Here is a 20,706-nt window from a genome sequence, read left to right as displayed (position 1 = left end):
CATAATATTCTGGAGCCGACCACTGTTGGTTTATATCTAGTTGTGGCCCAAATCCGACATTTTCTGAGTCTGGCCCATGTTCATATGTATTTTCATATGGCCCATATTCATAATATTCTGGAGCCGACCACTGTTGGTTTATATCTAGTTGTGGCCCAAATCCGACATTTTCTGAGTCTGGCCCATGTTCATATGTATTTTCATATGGCCCATAACCATAATATTCTGGAGCCGACCACTGTTGGTTTATATCTACTTGTGGCCCAAATCCGACATTTTCTGAGTCTGGCCCATGTTCATATGTATTTTCATATGGTCCATATCCATATATATTTGCATACGGTCCATATCCATAGTATTCTGGAACCGGCCCATATGCATAGTATTCTGGAACCGGCCATATCCATATTCATCCACTTGAGGTTCGCACTGCTGATATTCAGGCAGTATTCCACTTTCCGAGCATTCTGTATTTGGCCCATATTCAGGCATTCCTGTCCATAATTCATACGGAACAAAGAATATTGTATACTGAAATAACAAGTAACAAATTGCACTATAAAAAAATTTATTAATTCGTATCTTAAGTTTCTATCTGTAATAATCTAACAATACATCTCAGCAGACAGCCAGATTGCATGACCTGATGACCATGCATTCAAATTGGCAGCTCTGGGGAACCCGGGATCGAATCCGGACCGGTGAAAAATCCCCAAGAATTTTTAAGGGGCTGGTCTGTCTGGATATGTTGGGCCCCGTCGCTCACCACCCGGTTGCCCCATTGTGGGCCTGGCCCAACCCATAAATGGCTAGTTAAAAAGGTCCTCTTAGTGCCACAAAAAACACAGAGTTAAAAAAAAAGAAAAACAGCCAGATTTCCAGCGCTCGAAGTAGCAGCCTACCCCTCAGGAGAACTCTGGATCGAGACATGACAGGTCGAAAAATTCCCAGTATATTTAATGCATTTTATAAAAAGAATGCAGTCTAAGTAGATTTTAAATACCATACAAAATGCATTTGTAGCACAGTAAACAAGAGGTTTTTTTTTTCTTTTTCTTTTTTTTCATGGACAAGTCTTCTCCATCTTGATCTTTCTCTTGTTATTTTTTGTATGGAGAAGATGGAGAAGACTTGTCCATGAAGTCACTAGGAGTCGACGACGACTCGATAAAATTTAACAACAACAAACAAGAGGTAATACTTCATACAGGAAGATGCATTTTGAAAATTGTTTGCCATTGTTAATTGTAATTTCTAAAAAGTTCTAATTTAACATCACATTTAGTAGAAATTTATTTGTATTTTTCTCTGTTTTCTATTACAAAATTTAATCAAGATATTTAAATATGTCAACAAGAAAATTTCGGGTATTAAAACAATTTATAATTGCTATTTTTTGTTAAACAGTGTTTTAAACTTATACGAAATTTATTGAAATTATTAACTCATTTAAGTTTTTCGATATTGTATTTCTGAATTCATAATATCACAAAAATAGTATTTAGTTCATATTGATAATCAAATATATGCTTGTTATGTTTTAACTACGTAATCAAATATATGTTACGTAGTTGAAATATAACAAGCATACATTAAATATTATTTATTTTACGTTTATCTAAGACATAAAGTAAAATTTTCTATTACACTGACCTGATAAGCATACAGAACATAATTGTCATATCCAAATGACGAATAAACTTCATTAGAAAAGCACTGATAACCTGTAAAAAAACATTTTTTAATAATTATTTATTTTCTAACAGACTATTGATATACTTAATTGTATTAATGAAACAATAAACTGTAAAAAACAAAGCTGCAAGTCACGATCAAGTTCTTAACCCTTTAGGCTCTGCGATTAAATTATTGTTATTGTTATCAACCCATTTCGATTATTTATTAATTATTATAGTGATTATTTTTATATTTGTCTATTTAATGCAACTTCACGAATATAAATAATAAAATATCCCGTTATTTTCCTTGAATTCAAATAAGAATTTGATTTATAATGCAAATGTTATTAATGACAATAAACATCCCATTGAAAGCAAATAATGTAGCACCGATGCTAATCGTATTGATTTTATAATAATTTTATTCATCATTTAACCCTTATTTTAAAATGTTAGGACAATAACATTGTTTATTATAGCATTATGGACACGCTGTAAACTAATCAGTAAAATTATACAAATAATCTGATAATTTAACTTACTTTCAGCATTCATTTTTGCAAAAGTATTTCGCTTTCGAACAAATCGCATTCGACAACAATCGCTTGTAATCAACAATCGAATTTGACAATTGTGGAAATTATATTATTAGCTCTTTTTAATAATGTCAGGGCGCCCCTAGTGAGGAACATAAAAGTCCACGTTTTTTTTCAGCTGTGTTCTCGGGTTCTTTTTACAGCGGAAGGTCTCTGTAAACTTATATTTGCTGTCATATGACTGTATATTTCCAAGATAAATAAACGTTTTGTTTCGTTTAGGACATGTCTGATTTCGTTCAACAACGTCGTGTTATAACATCTGTGGCAGTCGACAGGATGCTGTAAGATAGAGAAATTTAGTACAGCAAAAAGGAGTTCGAATAAGCTTGATGAAAACGTTGAGTGAACTTACGGTTAATACTGATAAAACTGTGGTAGATCTTTTGTGGGGTTGTTTGTCTACAACAGCGGTTCTTAACCTGGGGTGCGTGGACCTCTGAGGGTACGAGAGAGCATTTCCAGGAATGTGAGAGAAATTTCAAAAATATTAAAAAGTAAGAACGAGGCGGCTGTGTTCTCTACAAATCGTGGTACCCAGCAACACGGCACTCACTTCTTCACTCTCTACTCTACTGTCTCTCATTACATAGTGCTTGTCATCAGTCGTCAGTACATGCAGTTAATGTAGTCACATTGTCACGTGCAGTAGAGAAACTAGTTGCGACGTCGTTGCATACCATGAATACAGCACTTTTGCCCATCAAAACAAAAGCCAAAAATCGCTTAAATACATCTGATGACTTACACATGGCTCTTTCAAAAAAAGAGCCTCGTTATAATAGAATTATTATAAGTAAACAACAACAACTGAGTCATTAAAATTTAAATATTGCTTTTTACGTTATATAGTAATATATATTGTAAATAAACGCGGCATTTGTTTATGCAATAAATGTTTTTTCTTTAACAAAAAATATACACACATTTTTAAGGGGGTGCAAGCAGAGCCGGTCCTACCATAAAGCGAACGGAGCAGCCGCTCCAGGCGCTAAGTCCTAGGGGGCGCCTCAATGTAAAGAAAATTAAAGGGTATATATTAAGGGCCGTAATATGATCTAGTTCCATCCCAAAACTTGCCTCGGGCTGGCACGGGGTGCAAAGCTTATTTTGAGATTCAAGGGGGGTGCTGACACCTAAAAAGGTTAAGAACCACTGGTCTACAATGACAACAGACTGGTAGAGTTAGATCCATGTGTAAAAGGGAAGATTTCCCAGAATGAGGACGAATTCTCGTCTGAAGCCCATTCCGTTGCCAACTACCAAAGCAGATATATGCTGTTGGAAACCAGATTGAAGATGCTAACCAAAGACGTAGACATCGGAAGTGTCAGAGATTCTGCGGACGAGTTACCGGCAGGTCAGAAGTAACAGTATCGCTTGCCAAAGTTAGAATTGGTGAATTTGATGGTAACCACAGAGGGTGGCTTAAGTTTTGGCGTCCGTTTAAAGGGATTTATGAAAACGAAAGTATTTTAGTGGAAGATAAATTTTAGTATCAGCTTCAGGGCACTAAGGAGAAATCCAAGGCTCGTAGATAGTTCCTAAGAAGTAATTTTCATATTCTTTTTAGCCGAAGTACGTAAACTCTAATCTAGATGTTCATAAAGTAAAGACAAATCAGCATTATTCGGTGATTTCATCCACTCGATTTTTGTAAAGCATACTTCCATTTATTTCCATTTATTCAATGAGCCTGCAGTTATAATTTCCTCGTGTGGGAAGATATATTATATTTGAAGTGAACGTCAAACAGAACATTTTTTCTTTTGTTGCAAAGCAACACTTAACTGAACAAAGGAAGAAAAAATAGAATATCCGCTCACTACCTGCAAATATATAAGAATTAAATTAAATTACAATTTCAATATTTTATAAGAATTACAAATTTACCACCCTCAATGCATTTGCTGACAGAGAATTATTTTAATTACTAACATTTTCAATCTACTCCTACAGGCCATTATCAGGTTTTTTAAAACCNAAATTTAAATATTGCTTTTTACGTTATATAGTAATATATATTATAAATAAACGCGGCATTTGTTTATGCAATAAATGTTTTTTCTTTAACAAAAAATATACATACATTTTTAAGGGGGTGCAAGAGCTTATTTTCAGATTCAAGGGGGTGCTGACTACTAAAAAGGTTAAGAACCGCTGGTCTACAATGACAAGAGACTGGTAGAGTTAGATCCATCGGTAAAAGGGAAGATTTCCCAGAATGAGGACGAATTTTCGTCTGAAGCCCATACCGTTGCCGACTACCAAAGCAGATATATGATGTTGGAGACCAGATTGATGATGCTAACCAAAGACGTAGACATCGGAAGTGTCAGAGATTCTGCGGACGAGTTACCGGCAGGTCAGAAGTCACAGTATCGCTTGCCAAAGTTGGAATTGGTGAAATTGATGGTAACCACAGAGGGTGGCTTAAGTTTTGGCGTCCGTTTAAAGGGATTTATGAAAATGAAAGTATTTCAGTGGAGGATAAATTTTAGTATCAGCTTCAGGGCACTAAGGAAAAATGCAAGGCACGCAGACAGTTTCTAAGAAATAATTTTCATATTCTTTTTAGCTGAAGTACGTAAACTTTAATCTAGATGTTCATAAAGTACAGACAAATCACCATTATTCGGTGATTTTATCCACTCGATTTTTGTAAAGCATACTTCCATTTATTTCCATTTATTTAATGAGCCTACAGTTATAATTTCGTCGTGTGGGAAGATATATTATATTTGAAATGAACGTCAAACAGAACATTTTTTCTTTTGTTGCAAAGCAACACTAAACTGAACAAAGGAAGAAAAAAATAGAATATAATCCCCTTACCACCTGTAAATATATAAGAATTAAATTAAATTCCAGTTTCAATATTTTATAGGAATTACAAATTTACGACCCTCAATGCATTAGCTGACAGAGAATTATTTTAATTACTAACATTTTCAGTCTAATCCTATAGGCCATCAACAGGTTTCTTAAAACCGTTGTTAGAGACTGTTTTACAAGTAGAACATTCCATTTAAATTTTAGTTTTTGAAAACATCTTACTTATTTCTTCGTATTATATTTAATAGTTTACGAAAACAATTATAGGTGATGCTAGTAGAAAAAAAAACACCTTCCAACAACACAATAAAACCCACTTAAATGTTAATAAAATAAACAATAAATTTGAACAATATATTCACAATACATGCAAACTCCACAGGCATTCAAAGATGGGCACTATTCGGATACATTTCTTTTTAGTTGTGTTTTATTTATATTTTTTTCCTAATTCTTTCATGTTAAATCTTGTGTAACGAAAGTATTAATTAGTGTAGAGCATTCCATTATTTTTATCTTTTGTTTGAATGTAGCGTTAGAGCCAGATTCACAGAATGCATCTGTTGTATTTTGAATAGTTTTTATGACAAAATTTTGTTCAAACTATGCAAAATTGAAACTATCGTGACATAGAGACCATCGTATTTTTATTTGTAGATTGCTCCTTTTCTACATTTTGTGTTTTCTGGATTAGTAAAATTGAAGAAAGCGTGAAATTTTTATACAAGCCGTGAACACATTTTATGAAACGTCTTTTGTCTAAAGGAAAACTTAAAATATTAGAGATTCTTTTTAAGTTAAAATGATGACAATGGGATATATATAAGAAAATATTGTTATTCTCTTATATTCTGCTTCTTCCACTGGCAAACTGACAACCGAAGCCGCAATATACGGTTTCTTCAGATGAGTAAACTGTACACTTTTCATATATTACATTGGATGAACTAATTGCAAGAATTTAATAAAGCTATTTACAATTGTTTTTTACTAGAGACGTTTTATCATGTTTTCTTAAGTTGTAACTGCATTGATTGCACTAATTGCCATTGTTTTAAATGTTAATAATGTTAATCTTTATATACATTGACAAGCATACATTATAGTTACCATTTTCATTTGCGGTAATGGCTGACTGCATCCACGTGTATGTGTTGTGATCGACATGGTCAGCTTTTTCGGCACAGAGCTATTTTTAATCGACAACGACGGTAGTTATGAAAATTTACCACAACATTAAATGTTAATTATATTTTCACGTACTTTACGATATTATTCCTTCGCTCCCGTGTATCCACTATTAAATATTAATTAACGACAAACCTGGGTTGCGGGTCCTATAGGAAATTCTCGAACACATACGGACTTTGAACTTTTTAAATTCTTTTGCTGTTTAATTTTGTTGGTAATTAATCCTCTCGCTCATATTTAGCCTTTCCAAAAGTTTATATGTACCCTTTCTAAAATAATTGACTGGGACTTTTTTATTNAAGAATTACAAATTTACCATCCTCAATGCATTTGCTGACAGAGAATTATTTTAATTACTAACATTTTCAGTCTACTCCTACAGGCCATTATCAGGTTTTTTAAAACCGTTGTTAGAGACTGTTCCACAAGTAGAACATTCCATTTAAATTTTTGAAAACTTCTAAGTAAAAAATTTAAGTTAGTTTACATTTAAATTTTACATCTTACTTATTTCTTCGTTTTATAATTTATAGTTTACGAAAACGATTATAGGTGATGCTAGTAGACAAAAAAACACCTTCCAACAACACAATAAAACCCACCTAAAAGTTAAAAAAATAAACAATAAATTTGAACAATATATTCACAATACATGCAAACTCAACAGGCATTCAAAGATGGGCACTATTCGGATACATTTCTTTTTAGTTGTGTTTTATTTATATTTTTTTCATAATTCTTTCACGTTAAATCTTGTGTAACGAAAGTATTAATTAGTGTAGAGCATTCCATTATTTTTATCTTTTGTTTGAATGCAACATTAGATCCACATGCACAGAATGCATCTATTGTATTTTGAATAGTTTCTATGACAAAATTTTGTTCAAACTATGCAAAATTGAAACTATCGTGACATAGAGACCATCGTATTTTTATTTGTAGATTGCTCCATCTCTATATTTTGTGTTTTCTGGATTAGTAATATTGAAGAAAGCGTCGAATTTTTATACAAGCCGTGAACACATTTTATGAAACGTCTTTTGTCTAAAGGAAAACTTAAAATATTAGAGATTCTTTTTAAGTTAAAATGATGACAATGGGATATATATAAGAAAATATTGTTATTCTCTTATATTCTGCTTCTTCCACTGGCAAACTGACAACCGAAGCCGCAATATACGGTTTCTTCAGATGAGTAAACTCTACACTTTTCATATATCACATTGGATGAACTAATTGCAAGAATTTAATAAAGCTATTTACAATTGTTTTTTACTAGAGACTTTTTATCATGTTTTCTTAAGTTGTAACTGCATTGATTGCACTAATTGCCATTGTTTTAAATGTTAATAATGTTAATCTTTATATACATTGACAAGCATACATTATAGTTAGCATTTTCATTTGCGGTAATGGCTGACTGCATCCACGTGTATGTGTTGTGATCGACATGGTCAGCTTTTTCGGCACAGAGCTATTTTTAATCGACAACGACGGTAGTTATGAAAATTTACCACAACATTAAATGTTAATTATATTTTCACGTACTTTACGATATTATTCCTTCGCTCCCTTGTATCCACTGTTAAATATTAATTAACGACAAACCTGGGTTGCGGGTCCTATAGGAAATTCTCGAACACATACGGACTTTGAACTTTTTAAATTCTTTTGCTGTTTAATTTTGTTGGTAATTAATCCTCTCGCTCATATTTAGCCTTTCCAAAAGTTTATATGTACCCTTTCTAAAATAATTGACTGGGACTTTTTTATTTCACTGATTAGATAACTTTTTTCTTTTTTTCTGGTACTAAAAAAGCTTTGTGTATCTACAAAATTCAAACCGAATGTCAAAAAAAATTTGCAGAAGTAACAAAATTAAAGTATATTCATTTGTTCTATAAACTAAAATACGCTTTTGTTATAATTAATAAAGATTTTCTTCCAATAAAACGGGATTGAAACACGATAACAGAATATTCTTAGCATATAAATCTCATTTTAATTACAGCGCATCGAAAATGGTAAGAAACTTTATAAATTTCAAACAATTAGTCTTACCCAGGCTAATTGTCTATTATCTAAATGGGTCATACATTCCAGGTTTGTGTAACTATAATTTTCTGGGATGTTCCATAAGAATAGGCTGAAAGCGTTTGAATATTGAATTGCAGTAAGCTCAGCAAGTGTTGTAGTGTTTAATTTAGTTNCAGTTTTATTTAGTGTCGAGATAATTTGTCAGTACAAACGTTCTGGAGAAAGTATTATCCTTACAGTGAATACAGACAAATAAACCACCAAATAATTTTAAAATAAGTGCTATAAAACATTTGTCTTAAAAATTAATCAGATACATTTATAAAAAGCTCTTATGCTACAGAGCTATGTACTGAGCTCACTAAAATGATAAAACGCGCTACAACAAAAACGTTTATCGAATTTCAAACAATCATTTAAAAAGTATTCGTCTAAAATTCTCCACAAATATTTCGAATTGTAAATTCAAGCAACATTTTCTCTTTATAAAAGAGGGTTACAACTCTACGTTCCCGTCTAACATAAAAAAAAATTTCCGGTTGCATTTTTTCTTTGGAAACTTTGAAAATAAATTTCAAAGCCTGGCATATTGTGACGTGTAATATAGTTCTGATAATGTTTCAAGGTGACAACGACCAGACTTCTTAGAATTAAAAAGTATATCCCTAAAATATATATATAAAAATAATTCAAATAATATATCAAAACCAAATCAACTTCAATAAAAAAATAAACAACTTACTTTATCCATCTTAATCATTCAGTAATCCACATTAAGGAAATAGTCAGCGACGACAGCAAGAAAACTTGTACCATTAAAATACTATCGAATTCAGTGAAGATATATTGACTTTTGATGAACAATATAATGTTGAACAGAGATAAAGTAGCGGTGATAGCAAACTGGAAAAAGATTTTAATGAAATAATTGAATATATATTTTATATTGAAAAACTGAAAAAAAACTATGCTTTCCGTATATGTACAGTGTTCACGATCCATATAGTTTTTCTTCGGAAATAAAGCAATGACAAACTGAAGAGTTTTTGTAACTTTAAAGCACAACAACAAGTTCGAGAGTAATACAAGACAATTTTAAGAGAATTATAAAAATAGCAAATACAGTATAGATAAACACAAAACAATTACGAACATATGACACAGGAACAATACTTATACCATATAGAAGTTTTATAACTAATACAAACCACGAATTATTTCCTCTCTCCTATTTCCCCCTTCTTTTCACTACATTAACTTATTATCTTAAAATTTAGTTTACATTACTTAAAATGTTGTCGCACATTTTAATTCTTACCTAGTGAAGTCGAGAACCTGAATTAAATATGAAGAAAAAGAAAATTCGAATAATAATCGAGTGAAATGATTTTCAAAGACCATAATGTAATTAGTTAAAACTAATTTGGTTGACGAAATTCGTACTTTATTCTTAAAACAGGAATGCATACGACGATTTTATACGCCTATAAAGTAAAATTATGCAAAAATATAACTTAATCTCTTGCAGAATTATTGCTTTAGTCATAATTGATATAGAATTTTCCTGGAATTGATAGAAATATTTTAAATTTATATTATCAGAATAATAAACATTTATGCTTTATTCTGAAAAAGTAATTTTACAAAAATTTTCTAGCAGGAATTCACAAAACTTCGTACATACCGATCATGAACAACTTAGGATTCATGTGAAAACTTTCGTTTACGTTACTTATTTCCTGACAGATTATTCAATTTATATTTCTAAGTCGTCAAAGTATGCAAATTGTGTTCCTCACACAACTCTGTGGACAGTATAAGGACCTTTTCACCAAACCCAATCAACTATGCTTACAATAGAGTAGCAGGGTGGTGAGTAACGGGGCCCGAGTTAACGAAGATTGATCAATTCCAAAAATTTCTGAGGTTTTTTCGGATTCGTTTTAATTCCACCGAGTTGTAGGCTGACAGCTAGTCCATGTCGCAATTTGTCCATCTACTTTCATTGTACATTAGTGTTTGTGAAAATTGCAACACCATGAAGAATTATCCGATTAGAATGTAGGTTATACAACATATAACTGATATCACTGTACATAAGAGGTTACGTTTTCAGAACAATACAACAGTTATTACTTGATAAAATCAGTACAGTGGGTAATCGGTAATCGAACAAATCGGATAACGAACACTTTACTCAACAAACATACAATGAAGCGACGGAAAATAACGAATACCGATGGATTTTCCCTTGTCTTCTGGTAACAATTCGAAACCTTTCGGAGTGCGGGAGACCTTAACATCGACACTCAACCCGATACCGATCGGATAGCACTAATATTCCTTCCGATTTTTGAAACTCCCTTGTAATTCCAGCTTTTTGTTTACCTTTCTGACAAATAATTTTTTATAGTATTTGCTAGACTGTCGGACAGGCACTTGTTAAGTTTTGCGTCGGGGTTTATTTACTAAAGGTGAAAATTTAACTGTCCCATCGAATATTCGTTAACGTTTTAATACCAAATTTCGAATTCCATCCGAGCATTGCATTTAAATAACTTTTTGTGCGCTAGTTAATTTCTGTTCTCTGAATTTTTGAAAGTTCTTTTCTTAAAAAAAGAACTGATAATATTATGGAGCCTAAAAAGAGGAGTATTAAGAACTGCGCTCACCATAGAAACCAAGTAAGAGATAATAGCCAAGGTAGAAAGTGGACACAAGATGTCTGATGTTGCTAGGCAGTATGGCTCGAACAGGTCTACAGTAGGCACAATCTTAGCTATGAAAGATATATCAAAAAGTCTCGAGCTGCTAATGGAGTAATGAAAATCACGTCTGAAAAATAAAGAGCATTTTAGAGCTCATAATTGAACTTGAAACTGATCTGACGACAGAAGAACTCCAAGAACTCTCGAATGAAGAAAAACAAGAAACTCAGAGAGATGTGTTTCCTTTTGAAAAAGAGGAAGGCGAAAGAGGACCAATGACGACATCTGCTACTAAAGATCTTTTGAAGTGGGAGGATGTCAGAACAACGATCATCCAAGTGGCATCCAAACCAGAATAAAGTTAATGGGGTTGGGATCTATACAATTACAATACTATTAATTACTTCCGAAAAATCCTGAAGAAAAGAGAAAAGCAATCGACATTGGACAGATTCTTCCACCCCCACAAACGGAAAAAAACATGACTAATAAAAATGAAAGACTGCATATATATGTATTTTTACTATTATATATAAATAAACACAGTAAAAATGCATATATTTTATTTTAATTTCGGAGTCTTCAGAACGAATCAATCAAATTCCCACAATAACCTATGGTAAATCGATAATCGGTTAACGAACAATTCGGATAACGAACAAAGTCTTGGAACGGATTATGTTCGTTAACCGATCACCCACTGTATTTTGTAGTCTCCGTGAGCTATTCTAAGAGCTGCTATAAGTCGTGGCAATAAATTGAAAAGGCTTTGAACGTGTCCTGAAGAATTGTTTGTATCCGTAGTTTACTGGAACTCACCACCGGAGGACGTTAATTAATTATCTGACAGGTCAGACCCAAAGAAAATTAACAGACCTGAAAAGTCTTGAAAAGTCTTGAAAAAAGTCTCGAAAAGTCTTGAAAATTCCTGGAAACACGTTTTCGAGCATTGTTCTGCTGGCATATACTGCAAGACGTTCTCTGAAAGAAGGGTATGACTTCTGTCTCACAACTTCTCTGCTATAGCGGACTCCATTGAGATTGCCCTCAAATCATAGCAGACGAGATCTAAAACATTTTATGAAAAACAGGCATTTACGTAAAGAAAAACGCGATAAACTGCATACCGCTGACACATGTTCCACTAGTGTTCAGAGTTTGATTATTTTTTTCAGTATGTAGCTGATTCAAGATATGGAATACTTTAATAAACCCTATATTTATAATTTTATTGATTATCTATTGATACATGAGGCTAAGTGATGACTCATTATCAGAGGCGCCGCTAGCTGTTTAAACTCCCGTGTGCAATACTGATTATGCCACTCACTGTTTAACTACGACTACCTATGCTGGGCTTGCCAGAAAGGCTTTTTAGTGTTGTCTCATAAGGGTGTGAAAAAAGAAAAGAAATACTTTACAAAGAAAAACTATTTATTTTTATTACTAAGTTATTTTTGTTTACTTATATATAAAACCATAAACTCTTCTTGCTTTTATGTTTGCGAAATCCGCTATCAATTTACTTGTATCCAAGCTGTCTAAGATGTCATGTTCAATTGAAACTATAGCTAAATTACTTTGTCTTTTTGCATTGTTGATCTTAAATAGTTTTTTTTATAGTAATTGCGCTCCAGTCGGATTGTTTCTCTATGCGAAGAGATTTCTTATGCTAGAGGTGGGGTGGGTATTATTACAATGACTTTGAATATTACGTGACCGATCGCTCGATTTGCCACCGGCGTGCGGTGCACGCATTGCACGCCCACTAACGGCCGGCCTGCTCATTATTTTTTTCAAACTAATATAGTTTTATTTTGGCATCAAAGTTCGTTATAACTGAGTAAAAAAGTGTAGAAAAACTTTCAATTGCATACGTCAATTTTTTGAAATATAAACGGGTGTTACGTCGGGAAATGAAAGTATAGACTTATGTGCCGTCAATGAATATTTTAACTGTGATCTGAAACAATAGGTTGTCAGTGATCGACATAGAGTCTTAGTTTTATGGTCTCGCTAGTAAATTTTTATAAAATTATTGTAAATTAATTATATAAAAATTACTTTTTTAAAAATAATTCAATAAATAAATAATACATATATTGATTTCAGGAAATTTTAAAGTCGATTCTATGTAAAGTTAAGCATTAATCTGAGAAAGAGATTACAAAAAATTTGCATAATTTACCGCATTGGCATATAAAAGCATCGTATGAATTCTTTTAAGCGCATCGTGCGAATTTTGTCAACGAGGTTAATTTTAAACTGTTTACAAGATGGACACTTTGGACTATTTTATACAATTAGTATTCGAATTTCATGTTTTCTACTTCTTTAATTCAGGTTCTCGAATTCACAAAGTAAGTATTGAAATGTGCCACCGCACTTTAGAGTTTAGTTTAAATTTCTTATTAAAGTTATTAAATTAATATAAGATAGAAAGAAGATGATACGTCACTAGTGTTAGTTATATTCTTCCTACGTTGTAGATGTGTTGTTCCCGTGTTTTCGTGTGTTTCGTGATTGTCTATAAGAATATATATTTCTATCTGTTTCATTTATATCTTTTTCAGTTGTTCCTTTCCACCGTTTTATGTGTGATAAACATTGCAGTGTTAATCACAAGCCCTCATCTCTTGACCGTGTATGACGGTGTGTTCACGATCGACGTTCTCCTGTTGATCTCGCTGACTATTTCCTTATTATGGATTGCTGAAGTGTTGAGACGTATAAAGTAAGTGTTCATCCTGGTCAAAACAATTAGAGGGAACAAACATATTTGCATAGAAATTCATGTAAGACGAACAATTCTAAATGTCAGAAGTTATTGTTAGGTAATATTCAGGAAAATATATAAAGTGAAAAATATACATTTCTGCGAAATTTTTACTTTTGGCAGTAGTAACAATATGCAACTATGTGCATCTGCACAACCACAGAATAACCTTTTTTTTAAGATTTTGTGCTGACTATGTCAGAGTGTATATCCGTGAACAGCTGAAAATGCTGTACATCTATGTGGTATAGAATCAACCTACTTATTGATATTAGGGAATTCTTTGCCACTCCTCAATAACAGCAGTCACATGTTTCCCTAATTGTTTTTACGCAGTGAATTTAATACTTATTTTCTTTTTAGTTTGTATTTTGATGTAGCATTTCTATTTTAGGATTACATTTTTTCCTTGTGAAAAGTGTTTTGGTCACGATGTCTTCAACGTAGTTCTGATGATTTTTCAAGTTTTTACATTTCATTACACATCGTGTTGGGTTCTGAAAGGTGTTTGCGAAGTTTCCATAGCAAGAAAGCAACAATTAAAGTAGATTACAAATCTTTCTTTCTACGACGAAGAAGAGTTGCAACCCTATTTCAAGTTATAGGAAAGACTTAGTGTTGACCTCCCCTGAAAATTTTAATCTTTTTTAAAATATATGCAATGAATTTTAAGACAAATGTTCTGTAGCACTTATTCTTTGTATATAATGAATATTCAGATTTGTATAAAAATTAATATGTACTTTTCAGAAAGTTCACCCTGATGAGTGCATCAAAATGTAATGACAATTGTATTGATTATCTTTTAAATAAAGTGAATTTTATAAACCACTTTGAACTACTATATTCCTGAACAAGTCACTCTCTGATGAATTCAGGTATAATTCAATCGGAAATTAGAATTCTCATACTGTACTTGCTCTGTTGCAAAATGTTTCCCTAATACAGAATTTGAATTAAGATTATTTTAGAGAATTTGAATAGCGAAATCCATTTGAAAAAGCTGCAATCGATTTAATGGGATTCGTGATTCTCAGGTTAAGAATTCTAGATGTCGTCATATCTATTGTTTATCAGAAGTCTAATCGGATAAAACAGCATACGAAAGCTGAGAAAGAAGACAAATGTATTTCTAGTAAACGTCAAATTATGCATTTTTTTCAAGTATTTTCAGTTGCAGTTTGACGACTTACATAAAGTCTGTTTCCCTTTCGGATATTTGAGGCACTCCTATAGTATTACTCGCCAATAAACAACATAAGCTTTATAACGTTTACATAAAGATCTCATTTTCTTGATGAGAAGAAACAGTAAGATATAATCTTCAATTAAATATTAAATTAAATAAAACTCAACAGAGAATATTACCAAAAAATTTATAAAATTTTAAAAAGCAAACGTGGTCAATATTCCGATCATTTAATCCAATTCTTATTTTAGTAGTGAAAAGTCTGCTACCGAGAACGCCCTTTCCGATTCAATTGATATGAATAGAATCGTGTTTAATACATTTAAGAGAAGTTGTGTTTTTTCACCTGTAGCCTGGATGATTGCTGCTACTTTTGTTCTCTAGAATTGTTGACTATCTCGGCTGCTTTAATAGAAACATCAAGGTTATAACCCAATACGAACAGTTCGTTTGTCTTTAACAATCAGGTTTATGAAGAAAAACTTCATACTTGCAGACTTCGTACTCGTTTGAATCCTTGCCCAATTTGTACAACCTGGCATAACGAAGTTATTGAAGCTACTAAGCTCGTTAAAAATGAAGATAGCGTAAGCACAATTATTTCAGATTTTACAGGTTTTGACAATTAAAGAATTTTCAGAGCCCTGCCACAAATAATCTACATATTGATTATATAGAAATGAAGCAAATCGTTACAATTGCAAATAAATTAGAAAATTAAAACCAAAATGTTGAGATGTTTGAAATTTGGAACACAAAAGTCAGTTAACCTATATGTATACAGTACGAAAACAAACAGTTTCTTCCAGGCCGACTACTTTAATATTTAATCGATTTATACGTGTTCCAAGATTTTACTTAATATTTCAGAATACATTTAAGAATAAGAGCACTTATTTTTCATGCAGGTCAACTTTGTAATTGACACTGTTTTTATGATTTCAATCATGGGCTGAGATAGCAACGGTCCTTTTTACAGATGGATTGAAGGAAATTCGCGCTAGAGTTTAGCGAATGCCGGCAAATATTAGAAATTTCTACGTTGATTGCCCTATTAATTTACGAAATAGCTGGCCCGTGAGATACTTCTGTTGCTATCCTGTAAAGTTACGTTAAGAAAGGATGCTTTGGAACAATTGCATGTACAGTACCTATAATACACTTAACGTTATGTGTTATTAGATACACTTAAGAGATTATTAATAGTTAAGACACATAAGCTTAATAAACCGGTACTTTTTGTGATTTTTATTTGTTTGAGTGAAAAACAATTATTGTTGAACTGACTGTTTATTTCACCTATTTCTTTACCTGAACTCTTGGCTTCATATTAACTCATACTACGTTATTACATATATCAATCTCTATATATATAATCGAGATGAGTTGGTAACAATATTAAGTCCGAGATATGACATATGACATCCGCCTATCTCCCCACCCTCTCGACCTTTCTCAACCAAACTTTAACAGCAAAAATGCCCCTTATACACAAGCTACCAATGCCAAATCTAACTACATTATTTGTTAATATTTAGAAGGACAGAAGAAACGATCGATATTATATTACAAAATGAATGGTTGTACCTGACATTTGACTTTGATTTCTGACATTTGAGTTTCTGACATTTGACTTTGATTAGAGTCTTTCATTTCAAACTCGCAAACTAAAGTAAAACAAAACGTGAAACTTAGTTAAAGGAATACTAGTTTTATATAACCATTGAAATAAAATATATTTATGAAAATTACAATTGTATCCGTGCAATAAATATATCGAGTCAGTATTTTTTTAAAAATGTTTTCGGAGTTACCAAAATTTTCAGAATACAGTCGACCCCCCTATAACACTGTTGATTATTCCGTTTTATATGAATTCCATGTTGTATGAGTCACTTACATTTTACAAATACATGAGCCATTCACAGCCCGGCACACGTATTTGTAAAATCTAAGTGACTCGTACAATATGGAATTCATATAAAACGGAATAATCAACAGTGTTATGGGGAGTCGACTGTATCTGTCTTTGTGTGTTTTTTTATATTTTCCAAAGTAATTTGTCAAAATTTCTTGTATAGAGTATATATATTAGTGAGATAGGATATATGAATATAATCAGACGTAACTAAAAAGGGGTCAACACTATGCTTATAATTTCTCATAAAGAGAAATAAGAAGAAAATCGTCGTGAAAAAGTTATGTTTTCTTAATGCTGGTATACGCCTTAATCGATTCCTCAGTTAATGCCAGAATCATGCTGAGAGTCAGCTTATGGGTGCAAGGTCTCGTCAATGGTTCACTAGGAACTATATGCTACATTATACATGCTCCTAATTCTCGCCCTCCAGCTCTTCCTCTATTTATTTTAGTGGAATTCGATAGCTATTAGTTCATCTAAGGTAACCTGTTTTTAATAATTCCCATAACACGCTCTTTGAATGATGGCAGTATATTGCGATCTCGTAGACAATTTCCCCTTACCTTAGCATATTCAAAAACTATACATAAATCACAGGTATTAACTCTTCCAAAAATCAAAATAGATATAGGTAAAAAAGAGACAGCTATCGGACTTTCCTATGTTGCACTGAGTCGAGTAAAAAAATAACTGACATAGTATTCTTAAAGAGTTAAAATAAAGATCACTACGAGTAAATCTGTAAGTCCAAGGCCCATAGTGTTAACTAGTTTTTATGGAAACACAACTTTCCCATCATCAAATATCACCGCACATCACTGACAATTAATATATCATTATCGAATTGTTAGGAAAATAATATTGATAAAATTTACCTTTTTGTAACTGATGAATCGATTCTGATGAAAAATGGTTTGGTTCTACCGAGTTTAAAGAAGAAAGAGCTGAAGACTCATATCTGGAAAACTCTTTTGGTTTCTCGTATTCAGGAAAAACAGATGGCGTCTTTCCATCTTCAAATAACTTTGGCTGCAGACAATGTTCCAGCATTTGTGTTGGCAGTGAGGACTGGTGGAGTTCTACCAGTGGTTCATATACGCTTATTTCTGTACATAGCATATTTTCAGTTATATCTGATTCAGGCACAAAATTAATAATTTCTGGGGCAAGCCAATGTTCGTTTAAATTTGAGTGAGGCCCGTATCTAAAATTTTCTATAGCCAGCCATTGTTGATTTTTATCCGGTTGCGGCCCAAATCTGACATTTTCTGACTCTGGCCCATGTTCATATGTATTTTCATATGGCCCATATTCATAATATTCTGGAGCCGACCACTGTTGGTTTATATCTAGTTGTGGCCCAAATCCGACATTTTCTGAGTCTGGCCCATGTTCATATGTATTTTCATATGGCCCATATCCATAATATTCTGGAGCCGACCACTGTTGATTTATATCTGGTTGCGGCCCAAATCCGACATTTTCTGAGTCTGGCCCATGTTCATATGTATTTTCATATGGCCCATATCCATAATATTCTGGAGCCGACCACTGTTGATTTATATCTGGTTGTGGCCCAAATCCGACATTTTCTGAGTCTGGCCCATGTTCATATGTATTTTCATATGGCCCATATTCATAATATTCTGGAGCCGACCACTGTTGGTTTATATCTAGTTGTGGCCCAAATCCGACATTTTCTGAGTCTGGCCCATGTTCATATGTATTTTCATATGGCCCATAACCATAATATTCTGGAGCCGACCACTGTTGGTTTATATCTAGTTGTGGCCCAAATCCGACATTTTCTGAGTCTGGCCCATGTTCATATGTATTTTCATATGGCCCATATTCATAATATTCTGGAGCCGACCACTGTTGGTTTATATCTAGTTGTGGCCCAAATCCGACATTTTCTGAGTCTGGCCCATGTTCATATGTATTTTCATATGGCCCATAACCATAATATTCTGGAGCCGACCACTGTTGATTTATATCTACTTGTGGCCCAAATCCGACATTTTCTGAGTCTGGCCCATGTTCATATGTATTTTCATATGGTCCATATCCATATATATTTGCATACGGTCCATATCCATAGTATTCTGGAACCGGCCCATATGCATAGTATTCTGGAACCGGCCATATCCATATTCATCCACTTGAGGTTCGCACTGCTGATATTCAGGCAGTATTCCACTTTCCGAGCATTCTGTATTTGGCCCATATTCAGGCATTCCTGTCCATAATTCATACGGAACAAAGAATATTGTATACTGAAATAACAAGTAACAAATTGCACTAGAAAAAAATTTATTAATTCGTATCTTAAGTTTCTATCTGTAATAATCTAACAATACATCTCAGCAGACAGCCAGATTGCATGACCTGATGACCATGCATTCAAATTGGCAGCTCTGGGGAACCCGGGATCGAATCCGGACCGGTGAAAAATCCCCAAGAATTTTTAAGGGGCTGGTCTGTCTGGATATGTTGGGCCCCGTCGCTCACCACCCGGTTGCCCCATTGTGGGCCTGGCCCAACCCATAAATGGCTAGTTAAAAAGGTCCTCTTAGTGCCACAAAAAACACAGAGTTAAAAAAAAAGAAAAACAGCCAGATTTCCAGCGCTCGAAGTAGCAGCCTACCCCTCAGGAGAACTCTGGATCGAGACATGACAGGTCGAAAAATTCCCAGTATATTTAATGCATTTTATAAAAAGAATGCAGTCTAAGTAGATTTTAAATACCATACAAAATGCATTTGTAGCACAGTAAACAAGAGGTAATACTTCATACAGGAAGATGCATTTTGAAAATTGTTTGCCATTGTTAATTGTAATTTCTAAAAAAGTTCTAATTTAACATCACTTTATATGTACAGTACCTAATTTATATATAATTTATATAATACTGTCCAGACGATAGAAATCTCTCCGTAGCGTGGCGCTACAAACGGTGGGAAAGTAGTTCGGCTGCCCGATGACGTTTAACGTAATTATTGGGGTTTTTTTACTGTTTTTTACGGATACCGTCACAATCTTTTGGCAGTTTTATAGGAATCGCAATTATTGGGACCGTAATTATAGGGGGTCGACTATACTTTATCTGTCTCAATCCTTCAGTAATCCACAGTAATGAAATAGTCAGCGAGAACAGCAAAAAAACTTGTATCATTAAAATAGTATCGAATTCAGTGTAGAGATATTCACTTTTGATGAACAATATAATTTTGATTACAGATAAAATAGTGGTGACAGCATACTGGAAAAAGATTTTAATGAAATTAGTTTTTCTTTGTTGAATATATATTTCATATTGAAAAACATGCTTTCCATGTCTGTGCAGTGTTCATCATCAATATAGTTTTTCTTCGGAAATAAAGGGGTGGCAAAATAAAAACTTTCTCTAACTTCAAAGCAATCCACAAGATGGGGGTAATACAAGATAATAATAAGATAATCATAAAAATCGCAAATATAAAAAAAAACAAAACAACTACGAACATTTCTCGTCTTCTTTTGACTACATTAATTTATTAGCTTGAAATTTAGTTTACATTACTTAAAATGTTGTGGCACATTTCAATACTTACATTGTGAAGTCGAGAACCCGAATTGAATTAATGTAAAAAAATAAAAATTCGAATAATAATCGAGTAAAATGATCTTCAAACTGAGTTGTGTAAATAGTTTAAACTTTTGGTGTTTGACGAAATTCGTACATTAATCTCAAAAGGGAAAAGCATACGATGATTTTATACGCCGATGAGGTAA

At 33.0% G+C, this 20,706-nt stretch overlaps 3 protein-coding genes across 3 annotated transcripts; 1 reads left to right on the top strand and 2 right to left on the bottom strand.

Annotated features, from left to right (window-relative positions):
* Window positions 1–252: 252 nt before the first annotated feature.
* LOC111620240 lies at window positions 253–2,270 on the bottom strand. The gene is made up of 3 exons (XM_023362138.1): window positions 2,222–2,270; window positions 1,654–1,724; window positions 253–531 (listed from the first exon to the last, which is right to left on the bottom strand). Exons 1-3 carry the CDS (start codon window positions 2,268–2,270, stop codon window positions 253–255), a joined length of 399 nt encoding a protein of 132 aa, XP_023217906.1.
* Window positions 2,271–13,254: 10,984 nt separating this feature from the next.
* On the top strand, window positions 13,255–14,624 carry LOC111620221. Its single transcript, XM_023362117.1, has 3 exons — window positions 13,255–13,406; window positions 13,620–13,780; window positions 14,217–14,624. Exons 1-3 carry the CDS (start codon window positions 13,323–13,325, stop codon window positions 14,368–14,370), a joined length of 399 nt encoding a protein of 132 aa, XP_023217885.1. The 5' UTR covers window positions 13,255–13,322; the 3' UTR covers window positions 14,371–14,624.
* A 1,953-nt stretch (window positions 14,625–16,577) lies between these two features.
* On the bottom strand, window positions 16,578–19,186 carry LOC111620218. Its single transcript, XM_023362116.1, has 3 exons — window positions 19,108–19,186; window positions 17,808–19,064; window positions 16,578–16,678 (listed from the first exon to the last, which is right to left on the bottom strand). Exons 1-3 carry the CDS (start codon window positions 19,184–19,186, stop codon window positions 16,578–16,580), a joined length of 1,437 nt encoding a protein of 478 aa, XP_023217884.1.
* Between the last annotated feature and the right edge of the window lie 1,520 nt (window positions 19,187–20,706).

This window comes from Centruroides sculpturatus, unplaced genomic scaffold (genome assembly GCF_000671375.1).
Source record: "Centruroides sculpturatus isolate CEXI.00-Female unplaced genomic scaffold, Cexi_2.0 scaffold231, whole genome shotgun sequence".
Classification (NCBI taxonomy): domain Eukaryota; kingdom Metazoa; phylum Arthropoda; class Arachnida; order Scorpiones; family Buthidae; genus Centruroides; species Centruroides sculpturatus.
Note: the sequence above shows the minus strand (reverse complement) of the source record. Positions and strands in the feature narration are given on the sequence as shown.

Coding starts and splice junctions, on each gene's coding strand:
- LOC111620218 (XM_023362116.1), bottom strand. CDS start 19,186: ATGAATTATGGACAGGAATGCCTGAATATGGGCCAAATACAGAATGCT. Junction 19,065..19,107: donor ATACTGCCTGAATATCAGCA/GTGCGAACCTCA, acceptor GGCCGGTTCCAG/AATACTATGCATATGGGCCG. Junction 16,679..17,807: donor GATTCATCAGTTACAAAAAG/GTAAATTTTATC, acceptor GTTTTACTTTAG/TTTGCGAGTTTGAAATGAAA.
- LOC111620240 (XM_023362138.1), bottom strand. CDS start 2,270: ATGCGATTTGTTCGAAAGCGAAATACTTTTGCAAAAATGAATGCTGAA. Junction 1,725..2,221: donor TGCAAAAATGAATGCTGAAA/GTAAGTTAAATT, acceptor GTTTTTTTACAG/GTTATCAGTGCTTTTCTAAT. Junction 532..1,653: donor ATGTTCTGTATGCTTATCAG/GTCAGTGTAATA, acceptor TTGTTATTTCAG/TATACAATATTCTTTGTTCC.
- LOC111620221 (XM_023362117.1), top strand. CDS start 13,323: ATGGACACTTTGGACTATTTTATACAATTAGTATTCGAATTTCATGTT. Junction 13,407..13,619: donor CAGGTTCTCGAATTCACAAA/GTAAGTATTGAA, acceptor TATCTTTTTCAG/TTGTTCCTTTCCACCGTTTT. Junction 13,781..14,216: donor GAAGTGTTGAGACGTATAAA/GTAAGTGTTCAT, acceptor TTTCTATTTTAG/GATTACATTTTTTCCTTGTG.